Raw genomic sequence first — 25,095 nt, forward strand, 5'->3', positions numbered from 1 at the left:
CGGGGAGCACCAAGAGCTAGTTAATAAATGGCCTTTTGTTAGGAAGGTCAATTGAAGTGACGGTAGAGACGCTGTTAAGAGTAATTTGCAGTCAGAAAATATGTAATTCAGGGCAGGCTGCTTTGAGTGATTGCCTCTGCCGTGGATATCTTGGGCGTTTCTCATTAAAAGCTTCCTTTGCTGGTGGTGGTGCTTCCTCCACTGCGGAGCTCCGCGTGGCGAGGAGTCATTTGTCTGTATCTCACAAAGGCTGCTGGATCCCCAGGGCACAGTACCTGCCTGCCGCATCCTCCCAGCCTGCAGGCCGGGCCATGACCAGCCGCCGGCTTCTTTGTCTGCTCCGGGAGGCCGCCCGCAGCCATCTTGGGGCCCGGTGCCGGGCTGCCCGGTGCATTGTGGGAGCGGCGTCAGCCCCCTGCCCTTGCTCATGCTGCAGAGCAGAGCAGGGCCATTGTCATCAGTACGTGGCTGAGGATGTGGTGACCCGAGGACGGGCATCTCTCAGCTAATAAAATGTTTCTTATTTATTCCCATGCTCACTTCCCCCCTCTCTCTCTCAGATAGTGGAAGCCCTACTATCTTAAAAAACAACACTTACCTCTGATGTTCTTTATTAAATTCACAGCATGATATTTTAGCGCTGGCAGAACTGTGCATTCTATTAACGAGTTGTTAATTGCGAGCATTTTGGTAACTAACAGCAGGTACCAATATTTCGCAAACTGCAGCAACGTTATTTCCATGTTACCCAGGAATATGGGGTTTTCCAAGTGAAATACTTTTTGATCAGTGTTTGCTTTGGATTGGGCTGGTGCAGATATTTAATTCTAAACCTTTATTGGGGGCATGTATGCGGATTCCGTCAGTAAATATTTATTTAGTGCCTACTGTGTGCAGGAAGCATTAAGTCCTGTTCTTTATGCAGATAAAGCTGCCTGGTAAGTGAAATTTGAAAATAGAAAACGACGCAGTGATGTGGTTTGGTGTCCTGTCCCCCCCGCCCTGTGCTTCTAGAAGTTTATTTTCAGTAGAATTAAGTAAAGCATAACTTAGTTTGGCTTTTGTCATAAACAGAAGCAGAGAGTGTGGCTGCTGCCAGGCACTTCCTAGCCTTGACCCGAGACTTGGCTCCGTTGCACTGACAAGTCTGTTTCTGGAGCCTTTCGTGGGTTCCAGGGGACGCTGACTACACGGTAACTTGCACACAGCATTCTGGTTGTTTCTATTCAGGAGGCTGTAGTCATTTTTAATAGCCTCTGCCTTTTCTGATTCTGGGCTGAGAACTAAGAATATTCCTCCTGCCTGCCTAGTTAGGCAGGGCGTTTGGTTTACTTTAGAAGCAGTACCCAGCCTTGAGAGATCTGGCAGACCTACAGCCAGTGGAGTTCAATGGCTGCAGAAGGAGGTAGAATTTAACTTGCTCTTTTTCACAGCTTGTCCTTTTAAAAGCACTAAAAGCCATTTACATAAGGTGTTAGGTTTTTCATTTGCTTTCTGGTGTGCTGCCACTCGAGCTGCCCAGACCCGGTGCTCTCTCTCTATTCTGCTTGTCTCCTCTGGTCACATCAAGAGGCAATCAGCAGCAGAATAATAATTGCATTTCCCTCCCTTTCTCCCAAAGTGCCCAACAAGAATTATGGTCATTGTTAGTGTTTAGCTTTGAGTAAGTACCCACGTGACCTGCTGGATTAAACACAACAAAGGGACCCGCCGGTCCTCTTGGGAGCAGCACCAGCCATGTTTCTGGCCAGTTACACTGGACCTTTGTATCCCGAACCCTCCAGTCTCATCTGCTTTTTGTTGAGCGCCTACTGTGTGCCAGGGAACCTCTCCAGGCCCTTGATTTACGTGACTCCTTTAGTTCTCACAGCAGCTCTGCGACTGTCAGTGTCCTGACCTCTTGCTTGCCCGGTCACCAGCTAGTAAGTCACAGAGCCTGGACTCCACTGCCATGCCTTGGCCTCCATGCCCAGAGCACTTTCTTCTGTGTGTTTGCAAAGCTCTGCCGCCCGAACAGTCCTCCCTTGGATGTGGTAGAGGCTGTGGATTTGGAAGGCTGCACTTCTGCAGGGAGGTATTGTGAGGGAGAGAGACGAAGGTACTGTTAGATTTAGCCGTGTCTGAGTCATCCTCAGAGAAGCTGGTGGTATCTGTTCAGAAGTCAGGCAGCTGGGCAGGAGAGTGTTCAAAGCTCACTTGAGAAGAGCAGGGGCTGGAGATGACTTGAATTCTTGATCGGAGGAAAGGGTCCAGGGCTCCCTTAGCCAGTCCAGGTACGTGGAGCTTAGTTCAGGATATTTGCCCCAAGACGCTGGTTCTGTCTGTGCGAGACTTTACATCGTTCACTTTAAATGCTCCGTTTGAATTGTACGCTTTCTTTTTCCTTTTTGGAACCAGGAGCAATCCGCCATGCCTGAAGTCAAAGACCTTTCAGAAGCCTTGCCAGAGACGTCAATGGATCCCATCACGGGAGTGGGGGTGGTGGCTTCTCGGAACCGAGCCCCGACAGGCTACGATGTAGTAAGTCAAGATTCGCTGATTCGGCAAATAGTTATCTCCTGTGTTCAAGGCCCTCTGAACCCTGTGTGTAAGATGTGCTTCTTCTCTCTAGGAACTTAAAACAGGGAGGGAAGATGTCACCAATGGGAAGGCGTGGGGAGCGTCCTGCTTTGGGAGTAGATGACCTGAGCCCGTCTGGGCTGTTTCGTGGCCTTAGCTGGGTCACTTGACCTCTGTGATGGTCATCTTCACATTCCGTAAAATTAAAGGGTTGGATTAGTTGATTTCCAAAGTCATTTCTAGCTGTGACATTTCATGGAGAGGATCCACGAGTCTGAAAGACCCTTGGTTTGTTGTCACAGATTGTCCTACGTGTATAAATGTCATAAATGTATTGACGTATGTTTATATAGCCCCTTACGGTTTACAAAGCAGTTTCATACCCATGAACTCATTTGGCTCTCATGATTCCCTGGAGGCTGGGAGGGGAAGTTGCTTTCTCTCCACTGTGCTGATCAGGAGAACTCAAGCTCTGAGAAGGGAAGTGACGGAGCCCCAGCCCTTGGGAGTGGTGAATCAGGACCAGACCCCCTCCCAAGTCCAGGGCTCTCACTGACCACATCACCGCAGTGTAGCAGAGAACTTGCTTTGCTTTTCAGCAGACATCTGTGGTGGTGTTCAGTAGTACCGATGGCTGGAATTGGTTATTTTGTTTTTTCAGTAGGTAAATTCCGTTTTGGGTGAAGCTTAAAAAGTGCAGAGGAACTATTGGGAGGGTTTAGTTAACAGTGACTGTTGTCACGTGTTCTGAGCTTCTGAGGTGGTCTTATTTTCACTTTCCTCATTTTGTTTATGATGACGTTTTGTTCTTGCTCATTGAAAATGTGCACCAAGAATACATAAAAGAATACAAGTCTCATTAGCCAGCACTGAAAACCTGGCACAGTGATTAGATCAGTGTCTGATGTCCCAGGGGTGGGAGGGATGCCATGCCTAGTCCAGAAGAAGCCCAAAGGCAGGGTTTCTCAACCTCGGCACTACTGACATTTTGGGCCAGATGATCAGAAAATAGTGTGTAGTTGGGCAGCATCCCTGGCCTCTTCCTACTAGATGCCAATAGCACAAACCCCCGAGTCGTGACAACCAAAACCGTGTCCAGACATTGCCAGATGTCCCCAGGCGGAGGAGGTGGGTGGGCGAAATCAGCTCCCGTCGCGAACAGGGCGGTGCATTTTGCGTCAGCCCATGCCGGGCCCCGTGTGAGAAGGGGAAGCCTGTTAAAATGCTCCACGTCACTTTCCCAACTGTTTGAAAGCTGATGAACATTTTAAAAGTGAAAGGACGGGGGAATCTTTTTTGACACAGATTTGAGTCTTTCCTGCTGCCTGACTTCAGAGCACTGTTTGAATGTATAACTTGCCATGAAATAGAATCGTTAGGTATGGCTTTGTGCCATGAAACTCCTGGGGAAGCTAATAAAAATGTTGCTGATTTGAGAAGCCCAAGTGTCTTTTGATGAATTAGATATGAAGCAGTGAGGCGTGAATCCGGCCGGGGGCTTGGTACATGCCATCTCTGGGAGGACTGGCTCCGCAGCGGCTCTCTGGGGGCGGGGGGGGTGCCTGGGGTGTGGCCCAGGTCTTCTCGCTGTTCCCTCTTGCGGATCTGTGTCTTTAACATTCTGCTTGTACCTTCGGGGTCACCGTGAATGCTTGGCTAGTGGGCGACAGATGGCCTTTGATAGTCTGGTTTTCTGAAAGTCTTGGTAAGTCTGACAGGAGCAGAATCTATCCCTATCATTTTCTCCTAACATCTAGCTCAGGGCAGAAGAGCGCAGTGTCAAATGAGTAAGATTAATAAGCACATTTCATGATGAGGCTGTACCAGGCATTATCATGAAAGGTGAGCAGGGCAGGCGGCTCCAGAGGGTCAGCCCGGCAATTACCCAGCCCCTGCACGCCGAGGCAGAGCGTCCGAGCTCCCTCCGAAAGCCCTTTCAGGGAGGGAGGCGGGAGTCCTCTCTTTGGACTGACCGCTGGACTCTTCCCAGATAAGCATCTGCTTCCTCAGGGGTATGACTGAGTTCGAGGGGAGTGAGGGAAGGCTCGGGGTGGGCAGGCAGGGAGGCACTCCTCATTCCTTTTATCCGGAGGAGTTTCGTGTGAGGTCAACATCCAAACCGAAGTGCAAGGCGTTGGGTGGTGGCCGGGCTGCAGAGATGCCGACACAGAAGTGCGGTGGCTGAGGAAGCTCTGCCGCGGACTGTGGCCAGGCCTCTCTCTGTCGCATCTGCCGGAGGATTAATCCCTCCCTGTGCACAGGGCACGTTAAGTACCGTGACACGCAGCCCCAAGAGCTAGGCGCTAGATGGGCTGCTGACCCTCGATGCTACAACCACTTTAAAATGAGCAGAGGCCCTGTTGCTGCTTGAAGTAAAAGATGCCAAGTGTTTGTTTGTAAAAATTTAATTTTGTAACTTCTCTGCAGGTCAGGGGAAGCTTCCTCGGCTAGGGGGCTGGGGATTATTTGCTAAACTTCTCAATTTGTTGTCCCTATTTCTGCAGTCCCCTCTGAAATAGCCTGCACTTTCTGCCCCTCAGCCACGCTCTCAGATCTGGGAGTGACTGGGGTTCCCTGCCCTCAGAGGGCGGGTGGGTCTCATGTGTCCACGGTCCCTGGTAGGATGACTCTGTGTTGTAGATGCGTGGTAGCACGTGCTGTTTTATCATATGTGATGGGCAGTTTTCAATGAATCGTGATGCCACGGGAGCACTTCGTGCTAAAATCCTCTGCACAAAATTAACCTTTGATTACCAGGTCCCTCTGGAATGTTGCAGTGTCTAAGGGCATCAAGCTGGACATCACCGATGACCACTGTTGGGTGTATTTCTGTGTATGTCCAGTGAAATACATCATACTTGTTACCTGCATTCTCTTGCCTTTCTCAGTGAGTGTTTACAACTCACAGACTAAAGCCACAACACTGTATTTGTGAGATGACTCTTTCTTTCCAAAAAGGAAATAGCTTCCTTTGATAATATACTTCTTGGTGACATAATTTCATATGGTGATGTACTTTTTTGGCAAAAACGAAAAGTCAACAATACAGAGAAAGAATAATCAAACACTCCAGAGTGTTTTAATTTCAAGTTGTTTATTTGTCCAGCCTATATTTTTGGGTACCTACTATGTGCTGTCTATCTAGGAGCTGGGGGTATAGTGGTGAATGAAAACACATTCCTGCCTTCATGAAGCTTAAAGTCTAGATAGGGAGAAAGACAGTTAAGTGATCATACAAGTAAATGTAAGATAAAATTGTGATAAGTGCTTTGAAGGGAAGTCCTAAAAGACTGTTCCATCTAGCGTTCCAGATCTCCCCATTTTTGTTGCTAAGTCCCGGATTGTGACAACACGACCCTCACCAGCTTAACTTCTAGAAGTTGCTCCCTTTTTTCCATACCTTGAGGCCTGCCCAGTGTCTCTCCTCCGGCTTTTCCTGAGCATTTCCCAGGGCACCGGCTCAAGTGCACTTGGGGTCCTTCGGCTCTGGCCTTCTCCCCTGCCACCACACGCTGCACCATTTTTGTTGGTGACATCTGTGAGGCCGCCCTTGTCTGGGTGCATCTCCCCCTGCTAACCTGGCAAGGCTGCTCCCCTCTTTCTGGCCTGAGTGGGGATGGACACTGCTTTTCCTTCCAGTCTCTTGTTCTTGGTTTCCCACAGAGTAGCTGTGGGTTTCCCACAGAGTAGCTGAGACCAGAATTACTTTTCATGAGACTTTTCTGGAGCTCCGAGGATGATGGGAACAAGAGAGTAAGAGGCTCAGAGAATATTGCTGCTGAGGGCCAGGTCCGTCCTCTGACCCATTCCTGCCCGGCCTCTGCCTTGCTGTTGGCTACCTTAATGCTACCAAAGGGCGTTTACAATTGCCATGTGTAGGGGCCCCACCAAACTGAGTCTTGGCCTCAGAGAGCCTAGGAGACTTTTTTTGTTCTTTTTCTTCACTGCAATCTAAGACCTCCTTCATTCCCTTCCTGAGAAACCCCACCTGACACACAGGAATCTTTCGGCACAGTGACTCTGAAGTGACAGATTATCCCCTAGTTCAAGGACCGTTTCCAGATGTCCAGGTTGGGGATTCTCAAGCTTTCGTGGGCCTCATTCCTCTGGGGGACCCCACGCCCCAGATTCCTGCTGCAGTAGGTCTGGGGTGGGGCTGAGAGTTCGCATTGTAACCAGTTGCCAGGTGATGTTGATGCTGCTGGCTCAGAGGCCACACTTTGAGAACTACTGCTCTAAGTTAAGTCATTCTTAAATAATCTGTACACGTGGTCACCACAAGTCTATCTCAGGAAGTGCTGTGCTAGCTTTTCCTGTTATTTTTTGGCCTCTCCTGATTTAAAGTTTAGAAAGTCTCAGGGGATGTCATGTTGTCACAATCCGGGACTTATTTGTGAGTTTTTTTAAAAAAACATGTTTTAAAAATACAAATGGATGGTACTATTTATACTGTCATAATTTAAAAAAATATATTGTGGGCATAGCTCTATATCAGTCTATAGAGATAGATTACATCCTCTTAATAATGCATATTTTATTGTCTGGCTGTACCAAAATTTGGCTAATAATCCCATATTGAAGGACATGAGTTTGTTTCCATCTTTTGTTTTTAACGTGATAAACAACATCCTTGTGTATGTATTTTGGTGTGGTCACCCAGTTAGTGCCATAGAATAATTTCATAGGTTGGAATTACGGGGTCAGAGTGTTCACATTTTAAACTTGCTAAGTATTGCCAGTGCCTTCTAGAAATGTTGTGATGTTTTGTCAGTTTCTATTCTCAAGCAAGTGTTCAGTAAAGTGAAATTTGGGGGCTGAAGGATGAATTGACCAAGTTGCCCCCCTCCCCCACCCCAGACTCAGCGCCCAGCTTCCTGTCACTGGCCCTCCTCTGGGCCAGGCAGACCTCTAGGGGTGAGGGCCTGGATGGTATGTTGTTTCAGTGGTAGCCATTGGATCTTCTCCCCAAGAGCTTCCTCCTCTTGGCTAAACAGGGAAAGGACAGATACCCAAGTCCTTTAACTCGGCGCACGTGCTCTCAGTGTGTCTTCCTGTCTCACTTTCTTCTACTCACTTCTCCTCCAGCCTCATTGAACCTCTTACTTTCTCATATTTGGAATAAGGAGCAACTTTGTACCATCAAACCCTTGAACCCACTTTTCCCATATTTTCAAAATTCCTGTCCTCCCCCGCTTTTTGGATAAAATTTTCCTAATCTTTCAGAACCCACTTTGAAAACTCCTTGGTGAAGCTTTTTCTGATGTTGTGCGTTCATTTATTGCTTCACGCAGTGGCTTCACAGATGTTTGTTGACCACCTACTATTGTGCAAGGCCCTGGGAATTCCAGTATCCTGGGAGGGGTTCCATCAGGTGAAAGGCGAGAGATGAGGAGGGGTGGGTAGATGAGGCTGGATCACCCCAGAATGTTGTAAGCTACACGAAGGCATTGGCCATGCTGAGGGTGGTAGGAGTCACGAAAGGACTTTAAGAAAAAGGTTCTTAGGTTTGTGTTTTTAAAAGTTTCCTTGGTGTGTACAGGAAGGGAAATAATTGGAGGGCGTAGGTACTGAGGCAAAGGGCTGAGTTTGGAGGCTCTGTATTGGTGTCGAGTGAGAGAGTGGAAGCCTAACCCATAACAGTGGATCGATCTGAGGGACATGGAAACGTGGGGCATGGGGACCCGAATACGTATTCTTTCACAGGAAAGAAATGGGTTGAATGTTGGGAGACGGGTGCAGAGGTGAGGAAAGGGAAGGACCAGAGTGACACGAGGGTGTCTTGCTGGGCAGCTGGGTGGATGTTGATGCTTTCTGTTGAGATAGAAGCATAGACAGCTAGGTGGGTTGAGGGTGGAGGAGGACCGTTGGTTCGGTTTTGGACACACTGAGTTTGAGGTGCTTGTGTGACGTCTGGGTGGGGACGTTGAGCGGCCCTGTGTCTGCAGGTCTGGGAAGATGCCTGAGTGTTACCATCACATGGCAGAGGCCGTGGTGTCATGGAGATGGTCCCGTCGTATCAGACTCCTTGCCAGAGTCCCCTGGAGCATCAATGATGAGGGATGGTTGGGAAGGAGGCACTCAAAAGAGGGTTGGGGCTGAGCATCCAGAGAGGTAGATGGAAAATTAGTAAGAAACTGGAGGGAAATGAGTATTTCTAGAAGAAGAGGTGGTCAATAATAGTCAGAGTTCACTAAGGGGTAAATAGAATGAGGCTGAAAGCTTACCCTTGGGTTCAGTAACAAGAAGGTGCTTGTGAACTTGGTGGTAGGCTCAGAAGCAAGATTGGAGTGGATTTGAAAGGTCCAACTGAAGTGGGAGGTGGGAGTGCAGACGGCCTTTAAAGGAGGGAGGGTGGCAGCTGGAGGATGATACGGGACCAGGAGTCTTTTTTCCTTTGTTAAAGGTAGGCAGGTGTTGAGTATGTTTAGTTGCTGATGGGGAGGAACCAGCAGTGAGGAGGGTTGACGATATAGGAGAGAGAGGGGCTGTCTGATGAAGCAAGGCCCCTGAGGGGGCAGAGGACTTGGTGTCCAGAGCCTGGTCAGAGAAAAGCCCAGGAAGTAGTGTTTGTGTTGCTCCTGTTCCTTGCCGGTGCTGCGTGCTGGAAAGCCAGCCATGGTCGTGGCCTCTGACCAGCAGGTGGGCCTCCGAGGGCCACGCACGGACCAGGCATCCCCTAAGTCTCCACTTCCCATTTCTTCTGTGCTTCTTCTCCCCCACCTCGTTTCTCTCAACACTCCTGTTTATTTCTGAAACTAATTAGACAGCAAAACATTTCTTAAAAACTGCTGGTCCTGGGCTTCCCTGGTGGCTCAGTGGTTGAGAGTCCGCCTGCCGATGCAGGGGACGTGGGTTCGTGCCCCGGTCCGGGAAGATCCCACGTGCCGCGGAGCGGCTGGACCCATGAGCCATGGCCGCTGAGCCTGCGCGTCCAGAGCCTGTGCTCCGCAACGGGAGAGGCCGCAACGGGGGAAGCCGTAACAGTGAGAGGCCCGCGTACCGCAAAAAAAAACAACAACCAAAAACAACAAAAAAAACTGCTGGTCCTGTATAGTTTATTTATTTGGGATTTCCTAAATAATTACAAGTTTCACATGCTTGAACTGCCAAATGAGAGGGTCTTTGGGGGCGCTAGGAGTGATCAGCTCCCCTCTGGGCCTGTGGGCTGTGTCTAGGGGCATAGAGAAGGATAAGTTTAAAATTCTAAACCCGCAAATGAGGTCCTGCCTACCAAAGTGGAGAAAGAAAAAAATAATCCACTAAATGCTGAAGCTGATTCAAGCAAGTTGGTATTTTTGTATAGAACTCAAGAAATTTAAAAAAAATCAATGAAAAGTATGTGAAGGTGGGAATGATATCTTATTAAAAATATATGGTAGATATCAAGCGGGAGTTGTAGGACATAACCATCTGTCTGGTCTGATCACAGCTGTCACATGAGTCTCCAGAAAGCTGAAGTTGTGTGGGAGGCCTGAGCCGGGCAGGGAGACCACCCTGCTCCTGTGGCTAGGGGATGGGAGAGCCGCCCCTCCTGAAGCTCTGGTTCCATGAAGCAGATGCAGGAGCAGGTGTGGCAGCCTCTTCCCGCTGCCCCTGGCTCCCTCCCCACGTGGCTTCACTGTCCAGGGCCTGCTCCCAAGGGCGGAAATGACTGCAGACCGAGTCCCAACTCACCCACTGGTTTATTTTCAGAACCAGAGCTAGTTTTGATAAAAGGCACCACGTGTTCCTCTCTTTTGTTTTGTGAGAAAATACATGAAACTGAGATTTACTGAAAATACGGAAAATGGTTTTATGACCAGCCCCTGGGCCTTTGTTTCCTGTGGCCTGGATTAGCAAGCATCGGTAACAGCATTGTCCCTGCACCTTCCCCTGTGCCCTGCAGAGCCCTGGCCTCGGGCAGTGGAGCCACGCTGGGCAGGACACACATGGACCACTTACACGTGCACGTGCCTGGCTTCCCGGAGGGGTGCATGAGGCAGACATTGCTGCTGTCAGGATGACTCTGAGATCGTGGCTTTAAATTGCCTCCTTCTAAGTGTCTCTGCCCCACCAACTGTGAATTTTGATTTTGACCCAAAGACTTTACTCTCCCTAATGACTTGTTCCACGGTTGTTTCATTTGGAAAGGGGAGAGGACTTGGGGAGCGCTGTAGTATTCTGGCACTCCCTCCTGTTCACTGCAACCTCCCATTCACTATGAGAAAGGCTCCTGACAAAAAACCTCAAGTAGTGGATTAATGGGAAAGAGGAGGGACTTGCTTTAATCTTCCATTTTTTTCAGTTAAACTTTTTATTTTCAGATAATCATAGATTCACATGCAGTTGTAAGACATAATACAGGGAGATCTTGTTTGTACCTGTTTCTCCCCAATGGTAATATCTTAAAAACTCTAGTACAGCATCACAACCAGGATATTGACACGGATACAGTCAAGATACAGAACATTTCACTTTTAAAATGTAGCTGGGATTTTATTTTTGTTCGGGTGTGGTGAGGCCTACAGATCAGGAGAAAACTGCCATTGAAAAGAGAGTTTGTTTTCACAGTCCAAGAGAAGGGGGCTTCCATGCTATGCAGGGCCACATGAGGAAGCACCAGCGTTGGTCAGCAGGCGGAGGGAGCAAGGGGAAAGTGTGGGCAAGAGCCTTTATTGTGGTTTCTGTGGGAAAGGCAAAGCAAGGAAGGGTAAGCAGGTTTAGGATTGTCCTAATAATTTCAGCATGCTCTGGGCTACAAGGGTGGCCTCTAGTTGTCAGATACCTGGCCTTGGGGTGATTTAGGGCAGGAGGATAGTATTTCAGACTGAAGGAGCCTGAGAAAGGGGGCAGGTGGGCATATGGCCTCAGGATTGGTTGGTTTGCATATCAGAAGTGTGCGAATTGTGTTCTGTCTCTAGGAATTAACTAACCTTCTCCTTAACCACTGACAACCACTAATTTGTTCTCCATTTCTATAATTTTGTCTTTTCAGGAGTGTTACATGAATGGAATCATATAGCATGTAATCTTTTGGAATTGTTTTTTTCATTTTCAAAAACTCAGCATAATTCTCTGGAGATTCATCTAGAGAATCTATTGCATGTATCAATAGTTTGTTCCTTTTTGTTGCTGAATAGTATTAATTGATACTACTGCACCGCAATTTGTTTAACCATTTACCCATTGAAGGACATCTTGGTTGTTTCCAGTTTGAAGCTATCATGATTAAAGCTGCTATAAATACTCGTTTACAGGTTTTGTGTTGACATAAGTTTTCATTCCTCCAGGATAAATGCCTAGGAGTGCAGTTGTACGTCATATGGTAGTTGCATATTTAGTTTTTTTAAAAAATGCCAAACTACTAGCCTGTGTGGCTGGTAACATTTTACATTTCCACCAGTTACTCCGCATCTTTTCCAGCATCTGTTATTGTCAACACTTTTTTGTTTTAGCCATGCTGATAGGGTTTTAGTAATAACTCGTTAGGCTTTAATTATATTCCTTTAGTGGCTAATGATGTTGAACATCTTTTCATGTGCTTATTTGCCATCTTTATTTCTTCGGTGAAATGTTGCTTCATGTCTTGCTCATTTTCTAACTGGATTGTTGAGTTTTAAGAGTTCTTTGTATATTATAGATGTGAGTCTTGTTAGTTAAGTGGTTTGGAAACATTTTCTTCTAGTCTGTACTTGTCTTTTTACCTTAGCAGGATCTTTACACAGCAGAAGTTTTAAATTTTGATGAAGTCCAATTTGTCAGTTTTTCTACTTATCAATCATGTTTTTGGCATCAAGTCCAAGAACTCTTAGCCTAGCCCCAAAACTCTTAGCCTAGCCCTAGATCCTGGAGATTTTCTCTTATTTCTTTTCCTACAAGTTTTATAGTTTTACATTTAACTCTGTGATACATCTTGACTTAATTTTTGTACAAGGTATGGATTTAGGTCAGAGTTATTTTTTTCCCCTTACGCATGAACAGCTGCTCCAGTACCATTTGTTGAAAGTTGTAACCTTTGTAAAAAATCAGTAGGGCATATATGTGTGACTCTCTATTCAATTTTATTCTGTGTGTCTAGCCCTCTGCCAATACCACACAGTATTGATTGTTGTAGCTTTACAATAAGTTTTGAAATTGGATTAAATGATTCCTCTGACTTTATTCTTCATTTAAGAAATTGTTTTAGCTATTCAAGTTCCTTTGTCTTTCCATGTAAATTTTAGAATAATCTTATTGGAATTTAGATGGGAATTAATGTTTAGAAGGGACTGTGGGACTTCCCTGGTGGCTCAGTGGTTAAGAATCCACCTGCCAATGCAGGGGACACGGGTTTGAACCCTGGTCCGGGAAGATCCCACATGCCGTGGAGCAACTAAGCCCGTGTGCTACAACTACTGAGCCTGCACTCTAGAGCCCAAGAGCCACAACTGCTGAGCCCGCATGCCACAACTACTGAAAGCCTGCGCACCTAGAGCCTGTGCTCCGCAACAAGAGAAGCCACCGCGATGAGAAGCCCACACACCGCAACAAAGAGTAGCCCCTGCTTGCCACAACTAGAGAAAGCCTGCACACAGCAACGAAAACCCAATGCAGCCATAAATAAATAAATGGACTGTGGACCAGCATGGGGGTGGTTCCCTATACCAACAACAAGCAGTTCTCAGACACCAGCTGTAGGTGTCCTACAGTTCAACAGTTATGACACTGTCTACCTGGAGATAGCATCAGAGTCCATAGGTTAAGGGCTCAGTCCCACAAGACTGCCCCCTCCCAACTTCAGACACTGATCACCAGCCCAGGTTGTCACCTGTGTGTCTGACCAACTGGCTGTAGTTTGGGGGTTCCAATGACCCCCTCCTTAGGTTCAGTTAATTTGCTAGAGTGGCTCACAGAACTCAGAGAACATTTTACTTACTAGGTCTTTGGTTTATTATGAGAGGATATAACTCGGGAACAGCCGGATGGAAGAGATTTATAGAGCAAGGTGTATGGAAAGGGTGAGGAGCTTCCATGCTGTCTCTCCCAGCATGCCACTCTCCCCAGATCTCATGTGTTCATCAACCTGGAAGCTCTCCAGACTTCATCCTTTGGGGTTTTTATGGATGCTTCATTACATGGGTATGATTGATTAAATTATTGGCCATTGGAAATTGAGTCAACTTCCAGCCCCTCTCCCCTCCCTGGAAATCAAGGGGTAGGACTAAAAGTTCCAACCCTTTATTCACGGTTGGTTCTCCTGGCAACCAGTCCCCATCCTTATGTGCTTTCCAGAAGTCACCTCATTAACATAAACCCAGTTGTGGTGGAAAGGGGCTTGTTATGAATAACAAGACACCCATTTCACTTTTATGGCTCTGAAGTGATTTCAGGAACTAAGGACAAGAGACCAAATATGACCAAAGATGCTCCCATTGCTCTTATCATTCAGGAGATTCCAAGGGTTTTGGGAGCTGTGAGCCAGGAACTGTGGGTAAAGATCAAATATGTATTCCTTATTGTAAATCATATTATCACAATGTTAAAATTGTACATCAATTTGAGGAGAATTCCCATGTTTATTACATTGTGTCTTCCGATTCATGAGCATAGTATGTCTCTCCATTTATTTAGTATTTCTTTGATTACTTTCAGCAGCATTTTGTATGTTTCAGCAGACAAGCTTTATGCGTGTTTTGGTTGCTTTAAGCCTGAATGCTTTATTTTTTATTTTGAGCAATTGTAAATGGAATTGTATTTTTAATTTTTTTTTTTTTTTTTTTTTTTTTTTTTTTGTGGGGGGGGGGCCCTCTTCTGTCCTTGAAAAAAAAATTTATTTAATTAATTTATTCTTTTGGCTGCATTGGCTCTTTGTTGTTGCTCGCGAGCTTTCTCTAGTTGTGGTGAGCGGGGGCTACTCTTCCTTGTGATGGGCAGGCTTCTCATTGCGGTGGCTTCTCTTGTTGCAGAGCACAGGCTCTAGGCACGTGGGCTTCAGTAGTTGTGTCACACAGGCTCAGTAGTTGTGGCTCCCGGGCTCTAGAGCGCAGGCTCAGTAGTTGTGGCACACGGGCTTAGTTGCTCCGCGGCGTGTGGGACCTTCCCAGACCAGGGCTCAAACCCATGTCCCCTGCATTAGCAGGCAGATTCTTAACCACTGCGCCACCCGGGAAGCCCTGTATTTTTACTTTTGATGTCTGTGTGTCTATTGCTATTATATATAGAAATAAGACTGATTTTTGTATGTTTATCTTTGCTGATCTCACTTCTGTATGTTTATCTTTGCTGAATTTTGAGACCTTGCTGAACTCACTTATTGGTGTATATTCCTTGGGATTTTCTATGTAGACTGTCATGTCATACTTTCTTCATTTCAGGCCTGTATGCCTTTTATTTCCCTTTCTTGCCTTGTTGTAATGGCTAGAACTTCTAGCACTGTGTTGTGTAAGAGTGGTGAGAGTAGACATCCTTGCCTTATTCCTGATCATAGATGGAAAGCATTCAGTCTTTCACCATTCAGTATAACATTAGCTGTAGGTTTCTTTATAGATGCTCTTTATCAAGTTGAGAAAGTTCCTTTCTGTTTCTGTTTTTCTAAGAATTTTTATTATGAATGGGTATTGAATTTTATCAAATGCCTTTTCTGCATTGATTGATATATCATGTGATTTTTTTTTTTTCTTTAGCCTGTTAGCATGGTGAATTACATTGATTTTTGAGTAATGAACCAGCCTTGCATCCCTTGAATAAGTCCTACTTGGTCATGGTGTATAATTATTTTTCATATATTGCTGAATTTTCTTTGCTAATATATTTTTAAGAATTTTTGAGTCTGTATTCATGAGGGATATTGATCTGTAGTTTTCCTTTTTTTGTACAATTTTAATCTGGTTTGGTAATATTAGATTCATAAAGTGAATTGAAAAGTGTTCCCTCTTCCATTTTCTGGAAGAGACTGTGTAGAGTTGGTGTTAATAAAACGTTAGCTAGGATATAAACGTTAGGTAGAATTCTTTAGTGAGATCGTCTGGACCTGGAGATTTATTTTTTGAAAGTTTTAAAGTGGTGAATTCAATTTTCTTAGTAGTTATAGGGCTATTCAAATAATCTGTTTCATGTTGGGTAAGTTTTGATAGTTTGTGGTTTTCAAGGAATTGATCCATTTCAACTAAGTTGTCAAATTTATGTGTGTAGAATTGTTCGTAGTATTCCTTTATTATCCTTGTGATATCTGTAAAGTCTATAATAATACTCTGTTTCTGATATGGATAATTTGTGTCTTCTTTTTTCTTTATCAGTCTTCCTAAAAGTTTGTCAATTTTATTAACATTTTAAGAAACTTTGTTTCATTGATTTTTCTGTATTGTGTTTTCAATTTCATTGATTTCTATTTTTATCTTTATTATTTCTTTTTTCTGCCTGCTTTGAGTTTATTTTTCTTTTTCTAGATTCTTGAGGTAGGAGCTTAGATTATTGATTTGAGAGTCTTCCTCATTTCTAATATATGCATTTAGTGCTATAAATTTCCCTCTCAGCACTGCTTTAGCTATGTCCCACACATTTTCATATGTTTTATTTTTCTTTTTGTTTTCGTTATGTCCAGTGTATTTTTAAATTTCTCTTTAGATTTCTTTGACCCACGGATTATTTAGAATTGTGTTGTTTAGTTTCCAGACATTTAGAGATTTCACTGTAATCTTTCTGTTATTGATTTCTAGTTTGATTCCATTGTGATTGGAGTACACACTCTATATGATTTCAGTTCTTTTAAATTTGTTGAGGTTTGTTTCATAGCCCATGAAATGGTCTCTTTTGGCATGTATTCATGGTTACTTGAAAAGACTGTGTATTCTGCTATTACTGAGTGGAATTTTCTTTAAATATCAATTAGACCCTTTTGGTTGGTAGTGTTCCTCTGTATCCTTGCAGATTTTCTGTTCACTTACTCTGTTAATTTTTGAGAAAGGGAAGTCTCAACTGTGATTTTGGAATTGTCCTTTTTCCTTTCAGTTCTAACAGTTCTTGCTTCACATATATTTTTCAGCACTGTTGTTTGGTGCATACACATGTAGGGTTGCTATGTCTTTTTGGTATATTGACCATTTTATCATTATATAATGTCCCTTTCTGTCTGGTAATTTTCTTAGCTCTGAAGTCTATTTTGTCTCATATCAATATAGCTACTCCTGCTTCCTTTTAATTAATGTTTTCGTGAAATATCTTTTTCCATACTTTTACTTTCAACCTGCCTATAGAATTATATTTGAAATAAGTTTCTTGTGGACAGCACATAGTTAGATCATGTTTTTAAATCTACTCTGCTAATCTCTGTCTTTTAGTTGGTATATTTAGACCATTTGTATTTAATGTAATTATTGATATGTTAGGGCCTAAAGCTGCCATTTTATTTTTTATTTTCTAGGGTTTTTTTCTCCTGCCTTCCTGTGAGTTACCTGAACATTTGTTACAATTCCATTTTTAGCTTATCTAAGTGTTTTTGAGTGTATTTCTCTGTATGGCTTTTTTAGAGGTTGCTCTAGGTTTTACATTGTGTGTGTGTGTGTGTGTGTGTGTGTGTGTCTTATAACAGTCTCCTGGTAACACCATTTTACTAGTTCAAGTGAAGTATAGAACCCTTACTCTCTTTTATATCCTTTTACCCTCCCTCATTTATAAATATAATTGTCTTAAATATTTCCTCTACATATATACAGAACCATATCAGAAAGTGTTGTAATTTTTGCTTGTACCATCAAACATAATTTTAAAAATTCAAGAGGAGAGGAAAGTCTATTTTATTTACTTATATTTTTGCTTGCCGTTTGTTTCTTCCTTCCCAGTGTTTCAAAGTTCCTTCTTTTATCATTTCTTTTCTGTTTAGAGAACTCCCTTTCAGCCTTTATTTTAGAGTACGTCTGCTGGTGACACATTCTCTTAGTTTTTCTTTATCTGAGAATGTCTTTATTTCTTGTTCATTCCTGAAGGACAGTTCACTGGACATAGGATTCTGGGTTGACAGTTCTTTTAGCACTTGAAAAATGGTGTGCCATTTCCTTCCGGCCACTATGATTTCTAATGAGAAATCTGCAGCCATTCTAGTTGTTCTTCCCCTATAAGGAAAGTGTCATTTCTTTCTCAAATCTTTAAAATTTTTTCTTTGTCCTAGTTTTTCAGAAGTTTGACAATGATGTGTCTTGGTGTGGATTTATTTGGATTTATTCTGTCTGCAGTTTGCTTACCTTCTTGACTTCGTGGATTTATGCCTGTTGCTAAATTTAGGAAATTTTTAGCCATTATTTCAAATACTTTTTCAACCTTACCCTCTTTCTCCTCTCCTGGAACTCTGATGACAGGAATGTTAGATCTTTTGTTACAGTCCCACAGGTCCCTGAGACTCTGTTCATTTTTTGTTCAGTCTATTTTCTCTCTGTTGTTCATACTGGGTAATTTCTATTCTGTCTCCCAGTTCACTGATTCTTTCTTCCCTGTCTTCCATTCTGCTGTTGAGCCCATCCATTTGGTTGATTTCAGTTGTTGTATTTTTCAGTTCTAAAGTTTCACTTTGGTTCTTTTATTTTCTATTTGTGAGCCTTTCTGTTTCTTTGCTGAGACTTTGTTTTTTCATTTGCATGTTTGTAATTGATCGTGAAGCATTTTCATGATGGCTGCTTTAAAATTTTTTCAGATAATTCTGACATCTCTGTCATCCTGGCTTTGGCATATTGATTTTTTATTTTTATTCAGTTTGAGATCTTTCTGCTTCTTGGTGATTTTCTTTGATGAGTGAGTTTTGATTGAAAACTGGAAATTGGGGGTGTTCTGCTACATGAGTCTGGATTTTATTTAAGCTTTCTATTTTAGCTAGCTTCTTTGGATACTGCTCCGATTCCTGCCGGCTAGGAGTAGTAGCCCAGTTTCCCCACTTGGTGACACCTAAGGAGGTGGGGCTCCGTGTTACTGCTGGATGGAGGTGGGAGCTCTAACTCCCTACTAGGTCTCACTTAAACCTTCCTGGTAGGAGTGCCTCATTACAGCTCCCCCTGTGGCCTCCACTGGCATCACAGGGTTGGGGAGGTGGCCTTGGTAGATATTATGGTGAAAGTCCTGACTCCCCACCAGGCCTCTTCAACATCACCCCACCACAGGGAGGGGTGCCTCATTACTCCCTGGTGGGGATGAAAGTCCTGGCTCCCTACTTGGCCTTCCCTGGCACCATCTTGAGGTGTTGGGATGTCTTGTTACAGCCCAGAGAGGGTGGACGTCTGGGCTCCCTACCCTGGTTTTGCTGGCATGGGTCAGGGGGTGGGCACCGTATTTTATGTGGTGTTTGGCTGGAGTAGATTTGTTACTGTCTGAAACTTTCTGTCTTACTAGGATTTTCCTTTGGCTAGAGAAAGCAGGCTTTTGGGGGGGGCTTGTTTTGGTTGCTGTTTCTGGGTTGTTTTGGTTGCTGTTTCTGGGTTGCTGGCTTCTCTAGCTCCAAGTCAGGGATATGTCAGGCAGAAAGAAACCCAGGAACTCACCACTATGTTGCTCCTTGGGTCCCAAGGTCCCTAGCTGCTTACCTCCTTCTCTCACCTTTCAGAGTCCACTTATGTTTGTTTCATATAATGTCCAGTGTTTTCAGTTGTACTTAGGAGGAATGGGGAAACGTATATCTGCTCCATATTCCTGGAAGCGGAAGTCCTGGCTCACTTTAATTTTATGTTAATCCAGGGTTAACTAGAGAATCTGCTTGTTTCTAAACCTGTCAGAAATCTTTCCAAAACATTTATGTTCCAGCCTTATTACGTATGTAGGCAGGAAATACAGTATTTCGCGCTCGTAAAATACAAGCTAGTTGTTCCTTAAGGCCTATGAGGCTTGAAATGCTCAGGGCCACCTTCTCAATCTTTGTGGTCCACTTTTACAGTATTAAGAGGCTGTTTGTGTGAGGCTGATGTGTATTGGGAAGAGGAGGTGTGACTGAAGTTGAGAACTGTGGGTGGTGAGCTATATTATTGAAAAATCAAGATCGCTAAAAGGGAGCGTCCGTGAGATGTCTCCAGAAAAGGAACGTGAGGCTAGGAGGAAGTATCTGCTTTGGTTCTTGAATAGGCAGACATCCAGGGGATCTAGCAGCCAGTTCCATTAATTAACTGGCTATTTGTAAAGTACTGTTTTGTCTTAATAACAAGTAACCATTGCTAACAGTTTGGTCTATATCCTTCCAATCCTTTTTCTATGAATTTGCAAATGTCTAATATATAGAGAGAGGCTGTATAGTTGTGGTCAGAAGTATAGACTCTTTAACCCTCCAACCTGGGTTCAGATCTTGGCTCTGCCACTTACTGCTGTGTGACCTTTGTCAGGGTACTCTACCTCTTAGTGCCTGAGTTCTCATCTCTAAAGTGGGGATTAATAACAGAACTTTCCTCAGAGAATTGTGGTGAGGATTAAATGAGCTAATAATGTTCATAAAGTGCCTAAAACAGTGACTGGCATTAGCTTGAGCTATGTAGCTGTTATTGTTATTATTATTATTTGTACAAATGCTATATATAATATTCTTTGACTTTCCTCTTTTCCTTAACAATATATATAGGAAATCTGTCCATGTTATGTCTGGACAAGTATATCAACCTCATTCTTTCTAATGGGTGTTTTCCACTGTATAGTAAATAACTTGTTAACCACTGCTTTGCTAATGAAAACTTTTTATTTTTGCCTTTGCAAAGCAGTGCTGTGATAAGTATCCCTGTACATAGATCTCTGGGTGTGTGCTGATGGATCAAAAGATACGTACATTTAAAATTTTAGTAGTTACCACCGGTAGCTTTTCAGAAATGCTTTACCAGTTTATATATACTCCCAGTAAATGGTATACAAAATTTTCTATTTATCCTCATCCTTACCATCATTGAGCACAGGCTCCGGGCGCGCAGGCTCAGCGGCCATGGCTCACGGGCCTAGCCACTCCACGGCATGTGGGATCTTCCCGGACCGGGGCACGAACCCATGTCCCCTGCATCAGCAGGTGGACTCTCAACCACTGCGCCACCAGGGAAGCCCAATAAATTCTTTATTATCAGTCTTCTTATTTTTATTTTTCCAAACTAGGAGCTTGTGCTGTAAATTTACAGTTCTGTTACTAGTAATGAGGTTGAGCATCTTTTCATGTTTATTGGCCATTTGTGCTTTTTAAATTAATTTCCTGTCTTTACAGTTGACTCATTTGGTTGGCTTTTACTTATTGATTTGTAGGATTCCTTCATCTCTTCTGTTTATTAATTCTTTGCCTATTATATTTGTTATGTATATTTTTCTCAGACCATCGTTGTCTTTCAACCTTGTTCATAGTATCAAACTTGGTTTGTTCATCTAATCAAAGTTTTTCACTTTATGTAGTCACATCTGTCAAATTTTTTCTTTTTGGACTTAATGGTTTAAAAGATCTGTCTAGATGCTAAAATTAGTAGGTAGAAGTTTTAGGAGAAACAGTATATTTACATAGTCTCAAAGTATCTCACAAAATACTAATTGCAAAAGAATAAAAGTGGGGAAACCAAGCAGATACCACCTTAGCAAGTGGTCCAAGTTAACATTACCAGTAAGGAGACAAATCAGTATCACGTGCCTCTTGATACGATTATAAATGTTACATATGTATGTGAGAGAGAGAGAAGGAGCAAATATGGTAAAATGTTAACATTTTAGGGAATCTGGGCAACGGGTATACAGGAATTCTTTATATTATTTTTGTAACAACTCTAAATCTTAAATTATTTCAAAATAAAAATTAAAGACAGAAAAAGCCTGCCTATCCCAGGATTATAGAAATATTAGGCTTTATTTTAAGCCAGTACTTCATCTTGTTTTGTTGATTTGGCTTTTTAAATACCCAGATTTTTATTTTGGAGTGTAGTATGAGGTGGGGTCTGACTTATTTTTTCCGGATGTGTAGCTGTGTTCTGAGCACCGCCCTCTACCTCTCTGATGTGCTGCGGTTGTCGTAGGCTCGATCGCCGCATATACTGCACAGGGCTGTGCTTTAGTCTGGCTAAAAGCTCACTTCCTGACCCAGAGGTGGAACTCAGCAGCTTCTTTTCCCTTAGGGATAGGACCCTTACGTGGACAACACAGTACATGAGGCAAACAAAAATAAGCTGTATTATGGTCTCCTTCTGACCTCTGCCGACCCTCAGCCAGACCACCAGGGTTGAGGGGGAGATAGCTGATCTGGGGGATCCACAAGGAATGCTGGGTAGGCCTTGCCTGTAGGGCTGGGATGTGAGTCCCATGTGCCTTTTCAGTAGGTATAACAACAGCTACACTGCAGCAGGCCCAGGGCCAGGGGTAGCACCCCAGTTTGGTCAAATTATACCACGAACAAACAGCAAATCGTGCCCTTAACATTCAACCCTGGCTTTTGGCTTAAATCCAAACTGCTGCATTACGACAGTGTTGCAACATCTTGCTTATAACTGGAGGCCTGCCGCCATCAACTCATTTAGGAAGCAGTTTGGTGATCAGTCTTGTTGCAGGATGACATTTGCTTGAGCCCCAAAGAGGGGAATTTTCCAGACTATTTCTAGGCTCTCTTCCATTTCATTAATTTATTTAACTGATTCTTCTACAATAACACACTGTTCTAGTTATTGAAATTTTATAGCATGTGGATTTTTTTGAAGTCAGCAATTCCTTGATTTTCTAAAAATTGAGGTGAAATTAACCATTTTAAAGTGAACAGCTCAGAGGCATTTAGTGCAATTACAGTCCCAGAACATTTTATCACCCCAAAAGAAAACCATGTACCCCTTAAAAAGTCACTGGCCTCCCCGCTCCCAGTCCCTGGCAACCACCATCTGGGTTCTGTCTCTGTGGATTTACCTATCCTGGATATTCTGTATAAATGGAATCATATAATGTATGACCTTTTTTGTTTGGCTTCTTTCACCCAGCATAAGCTTGCAAGGTTTTCATAGCATGTGTGATATCTGATAGAGTGATTTCCTTCCTTTCTGTATTCATTTTTCAAAATTTTTGGTTATTACAACCTACTATCTGAAAGAACTTGAGAATCAACTTGTCAAATTCCACAAAATATTATGTTTTGACTCACAGTACAATGCACTGAGTTAAGTTGATTTGAGGGGAATCCATATATTTACAATATTGAATTTTCCCATCTAGGAACATGGTTTGCATTTCTATTTATTTCCGTCTTGTTTTATGTCCTTCAGTAAAGTTTTATAGTGTTCCTCGTATGTCATTTCATTTCTGTATGTGCTTTGTTTCCAATGTAAATGGGTTCTTTTTAAATACAGCTTTATTGAGATAAAATTGATCTACAGTATACTGCATACATCTTAAGTGTTCAGTTTGATCAATTTTGACGTAGGTATGTATACATCTGTGAAACCATCATCACGGTCAAGGTGACAAGCATGTCCACCACTGCCACAGACCATTCCTAAGACACCACTGGTCTACTTTCTCTCACTGTAGACTAGGTTGCATTTTTTAGAATTTTAGATAAATTCTTTTTTTTTTTTTTTGCGGTACGCGGGCCTCTCACTGTTGTGGCCTCTCCCGTTGCGGAGCACAGGCTCCGGACGCGCAGGCTCAGCGGCCATGGCTCACAGGCCCAGCCACTCCGCGGCATGTGGGATCTTCCCAGACCGGGGCACGAACCCGTGTCCCCCGCATCGGCAGGCGGACTCTCACCACTGCGCCACCAGGGAAGCCCGATAAGTTCTTTTTCTGGCCTGGCTTTTTTCTCTCAGAATTTTTTTTGTTTGATTTTTTTCTCTCAGAATAATTATTTTGAAATTCATCTCTTTTGTTGAGTATATCAGTAGGTTTTATTTGCTTGTTAGTTAGCAGTAAGTACTTCATTGAATACTTACATGACAGTTTGCTTGTCGATGAGTATTTGGGTTGTTTCCAGTTTGGACTATTAAAAATCAAGCTACTCTGAACTTTCAGATACAAGTCTTTGTGTGGACACACGCTTTCATTTCTCATGTCTGGTGTGTATGCCTTTTATTTATTTTTCTTGCCTTATTCACTGACTAGATCACTGGCTAGAACCATGCTTTCATTTCTCTTGGGTAAATACCTAGGACTGGATGCTGGATTGAATGGTAGAAGTATATTTAAACTTCTTAAGAAACTGCCGAACTATTTTCTAAGTTTTTATATCATTTTGCATTCCTACCAGCAGGACATGAGAGTTTAGTTGTTTCATATCCTTGTCAACACTTAATTTTTTCATTCTTTTTAATTTTAGCCATTCTAGTGTGTGCGTAGTGGCATTTGATTATGGTTTTAGTTTGCATTTCTCTGATCACTGATGATTTTGAGTATCTTACCTTATGCTTTTTTTTTCATAAATTTATTTATTTAATTTTTGGCTGCGTTGGGTCTTCGTTGCTGCACGCAGGCTTTCTCTAGTTGTGGCGAGCGGGGGCTGCTCTTCGTCGCGGTGCGTGGGCTTCTCATTGCAGTGGCTTCTCTTGTTGCGGAGCATAGGCTCTAGGCACGTGGGCTTCAGTAGTTGTGCCACTTGGGCTCAGTAGTTGTGGCTCGGGGCTCTAGAGGGCAGGCTCAGTAGTTGTGGCACACGGGCTTAGTTGCTCCGCGGCATGTGGGATCTTCCCAGACCAGGGCTCAAACCCGTGTCGCCTGCATTGGCAGGTGGATTCTTAACCACTGCGCCACCAGGGAAGTCCAACCTTATGCTTTTTTGCCATTGGTATATCTTCTTTGGTGATGTGTCTGTTCAGATTTTTTTGCCCATTTTTTAAATTGGGCTGTTTGTCTTACTATCCAGTTTGAAGAGTTCTTTGTATATTCGAAATATCAATACAAGTCTTTTGTTGGATACGTGTTTTACAAATATTTTCTCGCAGTCTCTAGATTGCCTTTTCATTTTCTTCACCGTACTTTTGAAAGGCAAAAGTTTTAAAGTTTGATGAATTCAGTTTATTAATTTTTTCTTTTGTAGTTAGTGTTTTGTATTACATTTAAGAAATCTTTGCCAAATGCAGGTCAAGACTTTTCTTTATAATGTCTTCTAGAAGTTTTATGGATTTAGCTCTTACGTTTAGGTCAATGACTTATTTAATTTTTATATGTGTTATGATATAGGGATCAAGTGTCACTTTTACATATAGCTGTCAAATTGTTATAGCACCCTTTTTTAAAAAAAAAAAGATTATCCTTTCTTCATTGAATTGTTTTGGCACCTTTGTCAAAAGTCAGCTAATCTTATATGTATAAGTATATTGCTCACTGTATTCTATTCCATTGATCTATATATCTATGTGCCAAAACCACACCCTTTGGTTATTGCAGCTTTATAATAATTTTCAAATCAAGTAGTCCTCTAACTTTATTCTTTTTCAAAGTTATTTTGGTTATCCTAGGTCCTTTGAGTTTTAATATAAATTTTAGAATCAGTATGTCAATTTCTACAGAAAAGGCCTGCTGGGATTTTGATTGGGGTTGTGGTAAATGTATGCATCAATGTGCAGAGAATCAACATCTTAACAGCACTGAGCCTTCAGATCCAATAACATGGTATATCTCTTCATTTAT

At 43.2% G+C, this 25,095-nt stretch overlaps 1 protein-coding gene across 1 annotated transcript in view; it reads left to right on the forward strand.

The window, feature by feature from the left end:
* MVB12B (multivesicular body subunit 12B) overlaps positions 1–25,095 on the forward strand; it is a 199,162-nt gene that overhangs the window by 29,965 nt on the left and 144,102 nt on the right. The window contains exon 3 of the mRNA XM_024762198.1: positions 2,398–2,520. Within this exon, the coding sequence (XP_024617966.1) occupies positions 2,398–2,520 (123 nt within the window). The remainder of the gene's footprint in view (positions 1–2,397; positions 2,521–25,095) is intronic.

Source organism: Neophocaena asiaeorientalis, unplaced genomic scaffold (genome assembly GCF_003031525.2).
Source record: "Neophocaena asiaeorientalis asiaeorientalis breed wild unplaced genomic scaffold, Neophocaena_asiaeorientalis_V1.1 scaffold78, whole genome shotgun sequence".
Lineage (NCBI taxonomy): Eukaryota > Metazoa > Chordata > Mammalia > Artiodactyla > Phocoenidae > Neophocaena > Neophocaena asiaeorientalis.